General features: G+C 49.7%; 2 protein-coding genes across 2 annotated transcripts; one reads left to right on the top strand and one right to left on the bottom strand.

The window, feature by feature from the left end:
• The first annotated feature begins 5,512 nt into the window (after positions 1 to 5,512).
• Positions 5,513 to 11,101, top strand: PCSK1N (proprotein convertase subtilisin/kexin type 1 inhibitor). Its single transcript, XM_032620980.1, has 3 exons — positions 5,513 to 5,733; positions 9,915 to 10,387; positions 10,775 to 11,101. Exons 1-3 carry the CDS (start codon positions 5,620 to 5,622, stop codon positions 10,965 to 10,967), a joined length of 780 nt encoding a protein of 259 aa, XP_032476871.1. The 5' UTR covers positions 5,513 to 5,619; the 3' UTR covers positions 10,968 to 11,101.
• A 1,183-nt stretch (positions 11,102 to 12,284) lies between these two features.
• Positions 12,285 to 15,304, bottom strand: ERAS (ES cell expressed Ras). The gene is made up of 2 exons (XM_032620519.1): positions 15,279 to 15,304; positions 12,285 to 13,073 (listed from the first exon to the last, which is right to left on the bottom strand). Exon 2 carries the CDS (start codon positions 13,027 to 13,029, stop codon positions 12,328 to 12,330), a length of 702 nt encoding a protein of 233 aa, XP_032476410.1. The 5' UTR covers positions 13,030 to 13,073; positions 15,279 to 15,304; the 3' UTR covers positions 12,285 to 12,327.
• Between the last annotated feature and the right edge of the window lie 334 nt (positions 15,305 to 15,638).

Below are 15,638 nucleotides of genomic sequence, written 5' to 3'. Positions count from 1 at the left end.
ACTCACAGATCTCAAAATCAAACTTATGGTTACCAAAGGGGAAACATGGGGGGAGGTGATAAATTAGGAGATTGGGATTAACATATACACATTACTATATATAAAATATATATATATACTGATTCACTTTGCTGTACACTTGAAACTAACACAACACTGTAAATCAACTATACTCCAATAAAAGTGTAAAAAAGAAGGATGCTTTATGGTTTTTGACCTGAGAAGCTGGGTGAATGAGGGACCATTTACAGAGATGGGGGAGACTGAGAGAGGAATAGAGTTTTTGTTTGTTTTGTCGTTGTCTTTGTCGTGGAAGGGCAGGCCTTGGAGGCAGTGACTCAATAGTTCGATTTTGGGGAAGTTAGCATTGAGATGCCTATGAAACAGCAAAGTGGAAATGTTGAGGAGGCAGCTGGATTTTGAATCTGGAGAGGACCGGGCTAGAGATGTGAATTTGGGACTTACAGTGAATACAGGCTATTTAAAGGAATTAGAGGGACTTCCCTGGTGGTCCAGTGGGTAAGACTTCATGCTTCCAATGCAGGGGCCCTGGGTTTGATCCCTGGTCAGGGAACTACGTCCTGCATGCATGCTGCAACTAAGACCCGGCACAGCCTAAATAAATAAATATACATATTTTTTAAATAAAGGAATTAGAATGACAGAGCTCTGGAGGAGCTCATACTGGCAATTAAGTGCTCCAGCCTGAAGCCTCACAGTCTGCGTCCACTCAGGATGGACTTCTGCAAAAGTCCATCCTTGCCCCTTGTATTTAGATTGTGGTTCCCTTAGCTCTTTTTTCCATATGGCTTGACTCCATCTGCAGTCTCCTAGAGAATATTCGGTCCCCTGATGGCTCCCTTGAAAAGCACCACTGGCAACATGGATGGACCTGGAGATTATTATACAAGTGAAGTAAGTCAGACAGAGAAAGACAAATATCATATGATATCGCTTATATGTGGAATCTAAAAAAAATGATACAAATGAACTTATTTACAAAACAGAAATAGACTCACAGACTTAGAAAACAAACTTATGGTTACCAAAGGGGAAAGGTTGGGGGGGGAGGGATAAATTGGGAGTTTGGGATTGACATATACACACTACTATATTTTAAATAGGTAACCGACAAGAACCTACTGTATAATAGCACAGGGAACTCTGCTCAATATTCTGTAATAACCTAAATGGGAAAAGAATTGGAAAAAGAATATATATATATATATATATATATATATATACACATACATATATATATATGTGACTGAATCACTTTGCTGTACACCAGAAACTAAAACAGCATTGTAAATCAACTATAGTTCAATATAAACTAAAAATTAAACAAAGAATGAATGAAACAGAGAAAGAAGGAAAGAAAGAAAGGCACCACTGAAGATTTTCTTTTCAGGGTATTTTTGGGGTTGCTTTGGGAGAATTTGGGGAAGGAAGGGAGGTATCAACAGATGTGTGTGCTCATTAGACCAATTTGCTACACTCTCCCAGAAGGCTTCAAAATACAGCAAATCAGAACATGTCCCTGTTGTGCTTCAGGCTCACTGGCCTTACTTTATGTGCCATGAATGTGCCATGCTGCTTCTCACCTTAGATCCTTTTCTTGTGCAGTTCCCTCTGCCTGAAATGCTTTTCCCTTATACCCAACTTCCTGGGTAACTCCTCCTGGACCTTTAGTTCTCAGCATAGATACCCTTTCTCAGGGGGAATTTTCCCAGCCCCCCTTCACTATGGGTGGTAGACCCTCTTGGGTACTTGACAACTCTGGTGTAGAGGCTAAATTTGGTTGAGTGCTGCCAGACAACTGTCCAGAATGGCTGCTCAAGCCCAGACTCTCACCAACAGTACGGGAAGGTTCTTGTATCCCCACATGACTGCCAGCACTTCGTGTGACTCGGTTTTCTAATTTTTGCAGATATGATGGGTGTAAAGTAATATTTCACTGTTTTTTCTAAAATTTGCACTTCTCTAATCATTAGTAAAATTGAGCATGTCTTCATATGCCTGATAACCACATGGGTTTCCTCTTTTGTGATCTGTCTGTTCCTATCCTTTGTCCATTTTTCTTTGGGGTTCCTGTCTTTTTCTTGATGATTTCCCAAAGCACCTTTATATTCCAGATGTTTAACCTCTGGTAATTTCAGCCATAGCAAGTAGATATTTGCTGTTATGTCTGTTAACTTTGTGTATAGGATCTTTCATTAAACAGAAATTGTAAATTTTTTTTGGCCGTGCCGTGTGGCTTGTGGGATCTTAGTTCACCGACCAGGGATTGAACTCATGCCCCCTGCAGTGGAAGCAGGGACTCCTAACCACTGGACCAGAATTTGTAAATTTTGATGTGTATACTGTCATTAACATTCTCCCTTGTGGTTTGTGCTTTTGAAGTTTTGTTCAGGAAGTCCCTCCCCATATCAAGGTCACATAGGCTATTTTTTTCTATTAATTTATAGTGTTTCCTTTTACATGAAGGTCTTTAACCCGTCTGGAGTTACTGTTTGTATATGGTGTGAGGTAGGGCTCCAGCTTATTTTCTTCCAGTTTTCCAAGCACCATCTACCTTTCTGGCCTTAGAACACATCCTAATACCTGGTAAGTAAAGTCTACCTTCTTTACTTCTCTTTTCCAGAATTAATTTAGCTCTTCACAGACCTTTATTCTTTTATATAGATACTTATTTATTGACATATAATTCACATACCATAAAGTTCATCATTTTAAAGTGTACAATTCAATATATTCTCTCAGAGCATTAATGTCTTCATCTGTAAAGAGAACAATTCCATCTCAAGAAATTGTCATTGGGACTAAATGGTATTTTAAAGGTACTTTTGAATAAAAGGACATTGTTAATTGTTAGATAAAGATATCTTTACTTGAAATGAAGATAAGTCATATATTGCCCTAAAAAAAATAAAAGTGTACAATTCCATGGTTTTTAGTATATTCAGCCATCACCACTATTTAACACCAAAACATTTTCATCACCTCAAAAAGACACGCTGTACTTATTTGCAGTAACTGCCCCCTGCACCCACTGCCATTCCGTTCTCTTCTCCCCTCAACCCCTGGCAACCACGAATTAACTTTCTATCTCCATGGATTTGCCTATTCTGGGCATTTCACATAAACGGAATCATGCAATATGTGGCTTTTTGTGTCTGGCTTTTTTCACTTGGCATATTTTCAAGTCTCATCCATATTGTAGCACGTATCAGTACTTCATTTCTTTTTATGGACAAGTAATATTCCATTGTATGGATGTACCTCATTTTGTCTGTCCATTCATCAGTTGGTAGACATTTGAGTTTTTCTATTTGGGGGCTATTGTGAAAAATGCTGCTTTGAACATTCATGTATAAGCTTTGTGTGGACTCTTTATATACATTTTGAAATGTTTTATTGATTTTCTTTAAAATATTCAGCTGGGATTTAAATTAAGATTATATTGAAATTATATATTAATTTGGGTATAATTGAAATATTTATAATATGAAATAGTCTCATCCAAGAGCATGAAATGTGTCTTCATTTATTCAGATCATCTTTTATAACTATTAGTGAAGTTTAACATTTTCTCTATAGAAGTCTTTTTTTTTTGGCCACACTGTGCAGCATGTGGGATCTTAGTTCCCCAACTGGGGGTCGAACCCGTGCCCCCTGCATTGGAAGCATGGAGTCTTAACCACTGGACCTCCAGGGAAGTCCCTCTATAGAAGTCTTATTATCCCATTTATACTAGTTTTCTATTGCTGTGTAACAATATTACCATAAGCTTCTTAACTTGAAAAAACATTAACTCACAGTTTCTGTGGGTCAGGAGTCAGGGTGTGGCTTAACTTGGTTCTCTGATTAGGATCTCACAAGATTGAAATCAAGGTGTTTACCAGGGCTGCAATCTCATCTGATGCTCGACTGGGGAAGGATCTGTTTCCAAGCTCACTCAAGTTGTTGGCAGAATTCAATTCCTTGAAGTCATAGGACTGAAGGCTTCAATTTCTTGCTGGCAGTCAGCTGGAGGCCACCCTAGGTTCCTAAAGGCCACCCTCTGTTTCTTGCTATGTGAGGTTCCCCAAAGTGGCCACTTGTTTCATTAAAGCCAGCAAGGGAGTGGGAGTTGCCTCACAAGTTGATCATTTCAACCTCATTTTTAACATAATTATCTACATGTAATCATGTACATCTGGTCACCTTTGGACACACATACACACACACACACACACACACACTCAAAGGGAGGGGATTACCCAAGGATGTGAACATCAGAAGGCAAGGATCATGGGAGTCATCTTAATTGCATGTCCAATACATCATCCCTGGGTATACTCTTCAGGTCCAAAGGGGATGTGTATAAGGATTTTCACTGTAAAGTTGTTTGTAATACTGAGGAGATAGAGGCAGTTAGAATAAATGGATTAGATATATTCACAACATAAATGGATCTTTCTTTTCCTCACTTTTGATTTATGTCGTTACCATACTTTGTATTAATTCCAACCAAAATGAAAATATCTTTATTTTTATCTGATTATAATAGTAATACCTATTCATTGAATCTTTTTTTCCCAGACAACTGAGAAAAGTGTAATGGAGAACGTGACAAACCATCAGTTATCTCTCCCTGCCCCCAGTGACATGCCCTTCCATACCACTGACATGCCCTTCCTAACATTTTTCCCCCTATGGATACACAAATTTTACCAAAGTTGTTTCCTTTGATGAAGGAATGCAAAGAAATACTTTGAATCCTTTTGATGCTTGAAATCCTTTTGGAACAATATATGAGTAAAATCTATCAATGTATCTATCTATATATCTATGGAAAAACAAGTAGATACAGACAACAAAATAAAGACAGACAGGAGGAGTGTTGTGGAGATGAAGGGAGAGAAAGAATCAGAGGCAGGGAGAGACAGATGGGAGGGGAAGACAGAGAGAGCTATGGACACATAGGGTCAGAAAGAGAAACACAAAGCCATGGAGAGATGAAGATACTGGCAAACAGACAAGGAGAGGATAGAAAGGAACTTTTATTGAGCTCCTGCTGAATGTCATTAAACCTTCAAAGCCACTCTGGGAAGCAGCTACCAGTAACCCCTTTATGCAGGTAAGGGGCTGCACATTAGAATGGTGAACTGACCTATGTATGGTCACATCACCTGGAATGAACTCATCACCCTGTAAAGGCCCTGGTCCGTAGGGCATCCGTAACTGTTCATCCAATGAACAAAGTCATATATCTCCTCCCCAAGGAGGGAGAGGCGAACACCAGACCCCCATTCCCCTCCACTGCGTCATTTTTTCCTGCCTGTCTGCTGAGGCGACAGCAAGGTCTGTTGCCCTGGCAACTGCCCTCCGACCGCCATGGTAACCGCCATCGCAGTCTCCAGCTCGCCACCTTGCCCCTTGGGCATCTCCATGGCAACGGGCGGGATGGAGGGGCTGCGGGAGCTCCTAGGCTGCGCCTGCGTAGGGTGGCGGGAGGGGTGGGCAGGGTTCCCCGGCGTGCGCAGCCGCAGAGCACCGCATCTGTGTCCCGCTAGCCCAGGCGCTGCGCACTTGCCAGCCAGTCCGCCCGTCCGGAGCCCGGCTCGCTGGGGCAGCATGGCGGGGTCGCCGCTGCTCCGCGGGCCGCGGGCCGGGGGCGTCGGCCTTTTGGTGCTGCTGCTTTTGGGCTTACTCGAGCCGCCCCCCGCGCTCTGCGCAAGGCCGGTAAAGGTGCGACCCGGGTCGGGCGCGGGGTGGCGGTGGGGTGGAGGATGCTACCAGCGAGGGTCGGTGCCCGGCCTCTGGCTCTTCTTCTCGCTGGTCCTGCTCCCGGGACGTGCGGAGAGATCGGCCCGGGTGGCCGGGGGTCCAGACGCCAGTCTGCACCCAGGCCATGCCGGGGTTGGTCTCTTGGGTGTGCGGGTGGCAGTGTGCGGGGCTAGTCGGGCCACCGCACTCTGCTGGTCCGCCCGGGCTCGGCCCGCCCGCCGCCTGTGGCGCTGTCCATGGGACTAGCGCGATTTAAGGCAGGGGCATCGGTTTGTGTGCGCATGGTTTGTGTGCGCATGATGTGATGATAGGGACGTGAGGGTGTGCTCTCCCTGTGTGTGTCTTTTCATGTAAGGGCTTCCGAGCGTCCATACAAAGGTGCCAGTGTGGGTCTGGGTGTGCAGTGTGTGATGCTTCTGCGTGTGACTTTTCTCAGTGACACTCTGTGCTTGTGAATTCTATGGTAATGGCGTGACTTATGGGCGTGTCTCTCTGTGTGTCTGTATGATCTTGTTTTTGTTTGGGAGAGAGTGGTCTTTGCACCCCTGAGTGCATATCCCATTTTGGTTCTGTTGAACTGAGTGACTAGGATTTTGTATGTGTGTTCACGAGGCTGTTCCTCCCTGCTTCTTTGTGGAGCTGTGTCATTGTGGGGAGAGGAGCCATGATGTCTCTTTCTGTGCTGCGTTATGTCTTTAAGGGTGGTGCTTGTTCTTGCATCTGGATGGCTTGGCGATTGTAACCGCGTGAGCATCAGTGTGCATGAACATGTGCAGTTCCTTGCGTGTGGATGTGGCAGTGTTGAGTTGCATATGTGACATCTCAAGGCCTGTCAGTCCAAATGAGTGTGTGTGAGGCCATGATTGTGTGTGATTCCCCGGGGTGTCTGAGGGGTGGTGGGCATCAAGGGCACTTGGAGTACATCCTCTTCATGAAGAGTTCAAGGCTGTCTGTGTCAAGGATGGTGTTTTTCTTAATTAAATATTTTTTATATATGACATAATACATTTAAACATATGTATGTACAATGTAAGAAATAATGATAACCCTCTTGTGTACCCATTACTCAGCTTAAGAAATCGAGCATGACCAATCGTTAGAAGCCCCTGGGTGCCTCTCCCTAAGGCAGCCCCTCTCCTCCATAAGTATTTTCTGTTAATTGATCCCTTACATTTGTTTGCAGCTTATCACATATGTATGTATCGCTAAACAATATCTTGTCTAGTTTTTCCTCACAGAGATGGAATCATACTGGGTGTGTGGCTCCTGGTAGTCACTAGGGGTCACTAGGAAGTCATCAGGGTGTCTAGTAGTCGCAGGCAGTCTGCAGTGGAATTCTGTAACTTGTTTTTTTTTTTTTTTCTCTCTCTACATTGGTTGTGAGATTCATCGCATTGAAGTATGTGGCTATAATTCATTTATTTTTATTGCTGCATATATATATATATTTTTTGCGGTACGCAGGCCTCTCACTGTTGTGACCTCTCCCATTGCGGAGCACAGGCTCCGGACGCGCATGCTCAGCGGCCATGGCTCACGGGCCCAGCCGCTCTGCGGCATGTGGGATCTTCCCGGACCAGGGCACGAACCCGTGTCCCCTGCATCGGCAGGTGGACTGTCAACCACTGCGCCACCAGGGAAGCCCATGCTGCATAATGTTTTATCCCATGAGTATATCATGGTTTATAGATACATTCTCAATACGTCAGCAACAACATTTGGGTTGTTTCCAGCTTTTCTTTTTTTTTTTTCTCCCTTCACTTTTATGTTATTACAAACAGTGCTGCTGTAGTTCTTCATACACTTGTGTCCAGCAGTATATGTGCAAAAGCTAGTCTGAGGTGTAACACCCCAGGAGTGGGGCATAGGATATGTGCATCTTTTAAGACATTGCCAAATTGTTCCTCAAAGTTATCTTAACAATTGAGTTCGCAGCAGCAATGTATAAGAGCTTCCATTTTTTCTATATCCATGTCAACATTTGACATCATCAGACTTTAATTTTGGCAATCTTTTGGACGTATTCTGCATAGTGTATCTCACTGGTGTTTTAATTTGCATTTTTCCTGATTACTAATGATGTTCACTATTTTTCATTTGTTTAGTAACTTTTGTTTTTTTTTCTTTAAAATTTATTTATTTATTTATTTATTTTTGTCTGTGTTGGGTCTTCGTTTCTGTGCGAGGGCTTTCGCTAGTTGCGGTGAGCAGGGGCCACTCTTCACCGCGGTGCATGGGCCTCTCACTATCGCGGCCTCTCTTGTTGCAGAGCACAGGCTCCAGACGCGCAGGCTCAGTAGTTGTGGCTCACAGGTCCAGTTGCTCCGCGGCATGTGGGATCCTCCCAGACCAGGGCTCGAACCTGTGTCCCCTGCATTGGCAGGCAGATTCTCAACCACTGCGCCACCAGGGAAGCCCTAGTAACTGTTTTTGGTTCCTCTTTTGTGAAATACTTCATCATCAATTTTGCCTATTTTTATATTAGTTTGCTTTTCTCCTACTGCTTTTTAGGCATTCTCTGTTTATTGGACATTAATCCTTTATTGACTGTGCTACAAGCATCTTCTCCCACTCTGGTTTTACTTTTCGTTCTTTTTAGGATGTCTTGGGATAAAAAGAGATCCTTAATTTGAGTGTAGTTAAGTTTACTTGTCTTTTCCTTTCCATTGTTCCCAAATTTGGATCACTTGTTCTTCCTGCACAGTTTATTGAAGGAGTTGGTCCTGTCCCCACTGCTCTGCAGTGTCTCCTCTGTTGTAGCAAGTGTCAGTGTGTGTAGATCTGTTTCCAAGCTCTGTTCAATCCTATTCCTTCCGCTGCAATCGAATCTGCGGCTTAACTTGCCCATTTAATTTTTGATTTCATTAAAAGTATTTTTCTAGATGTTTCTTTTTCAAATCTTCATGGTTATTTTAATGGTCATTAGTTCCCCTCTCATACTTTTTTTTTTTTTTTTTGCGGTACGTGGGCCTCTCACTGTTGTGGCCTCTCCCGTTGTGGAGCACAGGCTCCGGATGCGCATGCTCAGCGGCCATGGCTCACGGGCCCAGCCGCTCCGCGGCATGTGGGATCTTCCCGGACCGGGGCACGAACCCGTGTCCCCTGCATTGGCAGGCGGATTCTTAACCACTGCGCCACCAGGGAAGCCCTCTCTCTCATACTTTTGATAGTCTTTTATTTGTTTAAACTTATTGAAATTGTTTCAAAACTGCCTGAACTGAAAATTAGTCACTGGGTAATTTATTTTACAGATAGACTTGCACACATGCCAGATGATATATGGACACGGTTATTCATCCCAACATTATTTATGAGAATAGCAAATGATTGGAAACACCCTAAATGTTCATCAATTGGGGTGGTTAAATAAGCTATTATACATCCATACAAAAGAGAATCAATACAGAAGAAAGGAAGGAAGAGAGAAAGGATGCTCTTAAGGTACTGATCTAAATATAGATTCCAAAAAGCAAGGTGCAGAACAGTCTGCTACCTTTTGGGTAAAACAAGTGGACAATAGGAATCTATAAAATGCAAATATAGGTTCCTGTTGTCCACAGCATTGATACAGAAAAATCCATAGCTGTCATATCTACCATCGCTACTCCTATGAAACAAACAAACAAACAAAAAAAAAAACCCAGGTCTTGGGCTTCCCTGGTGGCGCAGTGGTTGAGCGTCCGCCTGCCGATGCAGGGGACACGGGTTCGTGCCCTGGTCCGGGAAGATCCCACATGCCGCGGAGCGGCTAGGCCCGTGAGCCATGGCAGCTGAGCCTGCGCGTCCAGAGCCTGTGCTCCGCAGCGGGAGAGGCCACAACAGTGAGAGGCCCGCGTACAGGAAAAAAAAAAAAAAAACAATAAAAAACCCTGGTCTTCAACAGCCCTGGGGCAAGTTCTGAGTCACTAGGAAATCGTTAGGGGTGGTGAATCTAGGGGTCTTTGGTGGTCCTAAGAGTGTCCAGAGATATTTGGGGGCCTCCATTGATCTTAGGGGTGTCTACTCATATTTGAGGGGCCACAGCGCCTTTGTTGGCATGTTGGCATCTAGGGATATTTGAGATCCACGGAGTCCCTCGGGTTGGGGGGTCCCTGGCCTGACGGGCGCTGACGACCTCTCGCTCCCCACCTGTCTTCCCGCAGGAGCCCCGCAGCCTGGGCGCAGCCTCTCCGCCCAAGGCTGAGGCCAGCGCTCCCCGCCGCTTCCGGCGGGCAGCGACTCGAGGAGAGGCGGCGGGGGCTGTGCAGGAGCTGGCGCGGGCGCTGGCGCACCTGCTGGAGGCCGAACGGCAGGAGCGGGCGCGGGCCGAGGCGCAAGAGGCTGAGGATCAGCAAGCGCGCACCCTGGCGCAGCTGCTGCGCGTCTGGGGCGCACCCCGCACCAACGACCCGGCGCTGGGCCTGGAGGACGACCCCGACGCGCCAGCCGCGCAGCTCGCCCGAGCCCTGCTCCGCGCCCGCCTGGACCCCGCCGCCCTCGCAGCCCAGCTTGTTCCCGCCCCTGCCCCCGCCCCGGCACTCAGACCCCGGCCCCCAGTCTACGACGACGGCCCCACGGGCCCAGATGCCGAGGACGCCGGCGACGAGAAGCCGGACCTGGATCCGGAGCTGCTGAGGTCCCCCCAACAAGGGGTGGTCGGGGCGGGTGGGGGCGCCTATATCCCGGGAGGAGGAGGGCGAGGAGCGGCGGGGGCCTGCTTCACGGGGTGGAGGTGCGAACACCCAGGTCCTGGAACCCTGGGAGGGAATTTTCTAGTCCCGGACCTAGGGTGTGGAGGCAGAGGTGCCTGGCCGGCTTCCTTCGTCCGAATGGGAGGGGGGTAAACTATAGTTTCAGGGATGGAAGGCGGAGACATCTGGCTCCAGGAAGCAGTGGGATGCCTGGGTGGGAGGAGGCTACCAGGTCCCCAGGCGGTCAGGGGTAGCGACGCTGTCCAGGTCCTAGGGCCGGGGCGTTGACGCACGGACACGTCCTCACTGCATTCCACTCTGCTCCCCTGCAGGTATTTGTTGGGGCGGATCCTCGCGGGAAGCGCAGACCCCGAAGCTGTGGCTGCCCCGCGTCGCCTCCGCCGAGCCGCTGACCAGGACCTGGGCCCTGAGGTCCCCCCTGAGGGCGTGCTGGGGGCCCTGCTGCGCGTAAAGCGTCTGGAGACCCCCGCACCCCAGGCCCCAGCGCGCCGCCTCCTACCCTGAGCACCGCCTGGATCCTGCGCATACTCCAGCGGCCCAGGACCGCCCCGCCCCTGACACCCCAACAGCCACTGTTGCTGCCCTGGAACCCCAAGATCCCCACCCCTGACCCCACAATAAATATGATCTGAAGCAACTATGTGCTTGTTTGAGTGGCAGTGTCTAGGGGACCGGTGGACTGGGTGGAGATTGCTGCCCTCAGATGAGGGAAAAGGGGCCCCTGCCCTCCATCCTGCACTTTTGAGACAACCCCTGCCTCAGTCTTCGCCTCTCCTCACTGGGGAGATATCCATATGGACAATGGCAGTGCCCACCCAGATTCTGTGCCGTTTCTAGGCCTCGCTTGGGAATGGGGAGCCCAGAAGGCTTTGAAGCCACTTTCAGCGGCATCTTCTGGGGGTCCATCCTCCTGGGGACCAAGTGGTGGTCAAGGGGTGGCTGTTTGTGAGGCATGTGAATAGAGCTCGGGCGGTGCTGGCACGGCCACTTGCACACATGAGCCCCTGCCTCCTGATACGGGGAGGGGCTACCCGCAGGAAGAGAAACGGAGTGCGCTGCCACTCCCGGCCAGGGGTCAGCCCTCCCAACACTATCACCTCCTGGCATGGAACTCTCTGGGTCTTGAGAAAGTGTATTAGTCAAGGTAGGAAAATAGGATGTATTTTGTTAGTTTGATATGTAATGTTTAGTTATATAGTATAGAAGCCACTCTATCTGTACTCTTACCCCAGCCCTGAAGGTATTGGGAGTTGGTGTGGTAACTGGTTTGTGGTCATGGCCTGTGCACTGGCTATTCCCTCTGTCCCTAGTTATCCACAAGTTTTTGCCCAAATGTCACCTTTTCAGTAAGGCTTTCCTTGACCTCCCTGTCACTCTATTCCTTTGCGTGCCTTTAATACATAGCCTTATGTTGTATCTACAAGTGCAGGGATTTTTAGTGTCTTGCTTGCCTCTGTATCTTTTGTACCCTAAGCAGGGCCCAGTACACAGGGGTCTCCCCCACACTTCTTGAATGAAATAATTCTCACAATTCAAGTAACATTCTCCCCAGTCTCATTCCCACCCACACAACACTTGGCATGGAGGCAGGTTTGAAACCTAAGAACACTATTTAATTTTGCACAAAATCAACTTGACATAATATATAACCAACGCTACGGCCCCACATTGCCAAAAAGCCCATCACCAAAAGAAAACCTCCCCAGGAGAAGGGCCCATCTATCCCCAGTACACCGACAGTGTCCCACACAGCTAGTTGCTGGGGTCGGGGAGCGGGGTGGGGGGGGCGGGCGGGGGGCGGGTCTCAAGTGAAGGAACCACCACCCTGGTCTGGGGGAGGGTCCACTTTTCTAGACCAAGAACTTCAGGCCACGGAGCAGCCACAGCGGCACATGGCCTTCTGGTGCCGGCCTTTATCCCCACCTGGCCCTGCCATGGCCTCCTTTGCCATGGCCTCCCGGACTCTTTGGATCTCATGGATGAGCAGGGAAAAGGCCTCCTCCACACCTTGGCGTGTCTTGGCTGAGGTCTCCACAAAAGGGGCCCCCCAGCTCTTTGCGAGGGCTGCAGCAGCAGCACGGGCATCTCCGGTGGTGGTCACAAGGTCACACTTGTTGCCCACAAGGACGAGGGGCTGGGTGTGGTGCGGGCCCCAGGTGGCCCGCATCTGCTGCAGCTGGGCTAGAGACGAGGGGTCATCGAGGGCGAAGACACCCAGCACACCATCCCCAATCGCCACACACTGGTCACGCAGGGCCCGATGAGTGGCCTGCCCCGCCGTGTCCAGCACATTCAGAATGCAGCCTCCGTGGTCCAGGGCCATCTCCTTCCAGTAGGAATCCTGGATGGTAGGGTCGTGGTCTTCCACGAAGCACTGGTGGTTCAGCTGGATGGTCAGCGCGCTCTTTCCCACGCCACTCGCGCCCACTACCACGGCCTTGTACTCAGGCAGCTGCTTGCCAACACCCCTGGAGGGTGCCTGAGCCCTGTGGCTCTGCTCCTGGGAGCTAGGGCTCCAGGTGCCCAGGCCCAGATCAATCATGCTAGGCTTTGTTGGCAGCGCCATGGCCCCAAGCGGGCAGCTCAGGGAAGAGATATGGACAGCAGGCCCTGCAGGTGGAAAGAGAAGACAATGGGGGTGGGGGGTTTGGAGGTTAGGTGAGACCATTTAGGGGCAAGGGGACAGCCGGGTGTCATCGAATCAACATTTATTGAGTGCCTAGTGTGTGCTAACCACCTAATATACTATAATACATTATTTATGTTGTTTATTCTCTCTCACTCCCTTTTACAATATAAACGCTGTGAGATTTTAAAAACAGCTTAAATAATTTATATACCGTAAAGTTAACCTAGCTAAAGTGTACAATTCAATGTTTTTTAGTACATTCACAGAGTTGTGTGACCATCGCCACAGTCTAATTTTAGAACATTTCCAGTCACCCGGAAAAGACACCCCCTGCCCATTAGCAGTCCCTCCCCATTCCGGAGGGAGGGCAGGGATTTCGTCTGTTTTGGTTTCGGATTGTGTCACCATTGGACCCCAACCTGGCACACTGCTAGTCATAGTTTGTGCCGAGCAACATTCCTGCCCCCAGGAGTTTACGTTTTAAAAGATGGAGACAACAAACCAAATAGGTAAGCAAATGATGAGGTCTGTTAGCCATTGTCATTGGAATTTAGTCTTTATTACTTATTCAACATACAGCTGTTGAGAACCTACTGTGGGGCAAGGACAAAGAGGTGGGGAAAAAACAGATTAAGAAACCCCTGGCCCTCATGAACGTGACATTCTAGTCAGGAAGACAGACAACAACAAAGATAAATCAGTAAAAAATGTTTCAGCAATAGGTGATAAGCAGGCAGAAGGTGCTTGGTTAATGTTAGGTATTTCTATTATAATTTAATTTTCATTCATTAATTCGAGGACATTCCTGCGTGCCAGGCATTGTGATGGGTGCGGGGATGGGGGGTGGGGTGGGGGGCGGGGATATGGCTGAGAACAAAATAAAGTCCCTGCCCTTGGGAGGGTTAGATTCTGAAAGCGAGAAAGAGACAATAAACAAGATAAGCAAGTAAATTACCATGTAGTTAGAAGAGGATGGGCACACAGCAGGTACTCAATTAGCGTTCACTATTAATACTAAGTCACCATTAACCCATTCAATACACATCCTGGTCTTGGTTCGGTGTGTGGCCTCAGGAAATGCATCATAATGGCTGCGGCCCCAAGTATCCCAGGAAGCCCTGGGACAGTGGCAGCTGGGGGGCAGGTGGTGGGTTTGAGGGATCCACAGGGGGTAGGGGTGGAGGGGGAGTTCTGTGGAGTTTGGGATCCGGGGGTCAGGGCTGGGGGGCTAGGTCCCAGGTGGGGATCCAGCTGTGGGGCCCTCAGCCCAGAGAGGATCCCTGAAAAGAGTTGTGGAATGTGCTCGCCCAGGAAGAAGGGGGCCATGATGAGGAGATGTAAGCAGAGGACAGAGCTGAGGGGAGGGGGGCAGCAAGGAGGCCAGGGCAGTAGTGCGGGCCAGCAGTGGGGGATTTGGACAAGCCGGGTGAGATTCAGAGATGTTCCGAAGGCAGGCCTGACAAGATTTGCTGAGGGACTGGGAAGAAGGGGAGGGAGTCCAGGCGACTGGAGAGGTGGGTGCCGTCACCCGAGGCAGGGCCTGGTGAGGGGGCCCTCGCTCTGGCCGGGGGGTCGCTGGGGCTGACACCGAGAGCACCGGACACTGGCAGCGGAGCGCCGGCCGACCTCCCGACACCTGGCGGGGCGCTAGGCCGACGGTGCCATGGCCGCTTCGTCAACAAGGAGCCGTGAGGCTCGGGGAAGTGAGCCGCGGTGACTGGCCCGAGGTCACACAGCCCATGGCAGGGCGACACGGGAATACAGAAGCACCGCAGTGCCAAGTGCCGTACCCCTTCCTTTGTGTCACCTCCCTGACCTGAGGGGAGCAGGGGGCGCTCCCCCAAGCGCAGTCCCACCTCCTTCCAGGCTGGCCCGGGCCCCATACACGTATCCCCTAAGCCCGGGTGGCTGGCCAGCGTGGGGCTGGGAGGTGGGACCCCCAGTTTCACCCCAAAGCCGTGACCCCGTGCTCGGCCTGGACCTCCCCGCTCAGCTCCCGGCTCCCCGCTCGGCGCCCACACCCTCACCCAGGCCCGTCCTTACAAAGGCAGCCCAGGGTTGCTGGACCCTGAGGATGGGAGGAGACAGGGGAGGGTCCCCGACACCCGACCTCGGCCATACCCCCACAGCCCTAAGTGGAAGGACCTCTCAGGTCGGTGCTGGGGGGCCTGGGCGGCCTGGCTCACCTGTGTCCCGGGAAGGCCGGTGGCGCTGGGACCCGAACCCTCTGCTGCTCTGACAGGACTGACAGGGAATGAGACGTTGGTCCCAGCTGGGGGTATGGGGCGAGGTGGGGATGGGCGGGGAGGGAGTGCGCATGCGCAGCCAGCCGCCCTTGGGCCCCTCCGCCGGCTCACCCCTGTCCCCCGCCCTGGGGTGAGTGCTGGGTCACTGTCCGCCAGGCAAGTGTGCGCAAAGGAGGTCTTCTTGGGGTGCGCTGTGAGCGCTGACCCCCGCTGTGTGCCCCGTGCATCCTGCTGCACCTCTTCCTTACCTTATCCCCACCTGGGACGTGATTTTGTGTTTTTACTGCATGGGGGGTGTGT

This window comes from Phocoena sinus, chromosome X (assembly GCF_008692025.1).
Source record: "Phocoena sinus isolate mPhoSin1 chromosome X, mPhoSin1.pri, whole genome shotgun sequence".
Lineage (NCBI taxonomy): Eukaryota > Metazoa > Chordata > Mammalia > Artiodactyla > Phocoenidae > Phocoena > Phocoena sinus.
This window is presented reverse-complemented; position numbering and strand designations above follow the sequence as displayed.

Excerpts from the sequence above, each read along its gene's own strand:
- ERAS (XM_032620519.1), bottom strand. The coding sequence starts at position 13,029 with ATGGCGCTGCCAACAAAGCCTAGCATGATTGATCTGGGCCTGGGCACC.
- PCSK1N (XM_032620980.1), top strand. The coding sequence starts at position 5,620 with ATGGCGGGGTCGCCGCTGCTCCGCGGGCCGCGGGCCGGGGGCGTCGGC. Across the intron at positions 5,734-9,914 it reads TCTGCGCAAGGCCGGTAAAG|GAGCCCCGCAGCCTGGGCGC; the intron begins GTGCGACCCGGG and ends GTCTTCCCGCAG. Across the intron at positions 10,388-10,774 it reads CTGGATCCGGAGCTGCTGAG|GTATTTGTTGGGGCGGATCC; the intron begins GTCCCCCCAACA and ends GCTCCCCTGCAG.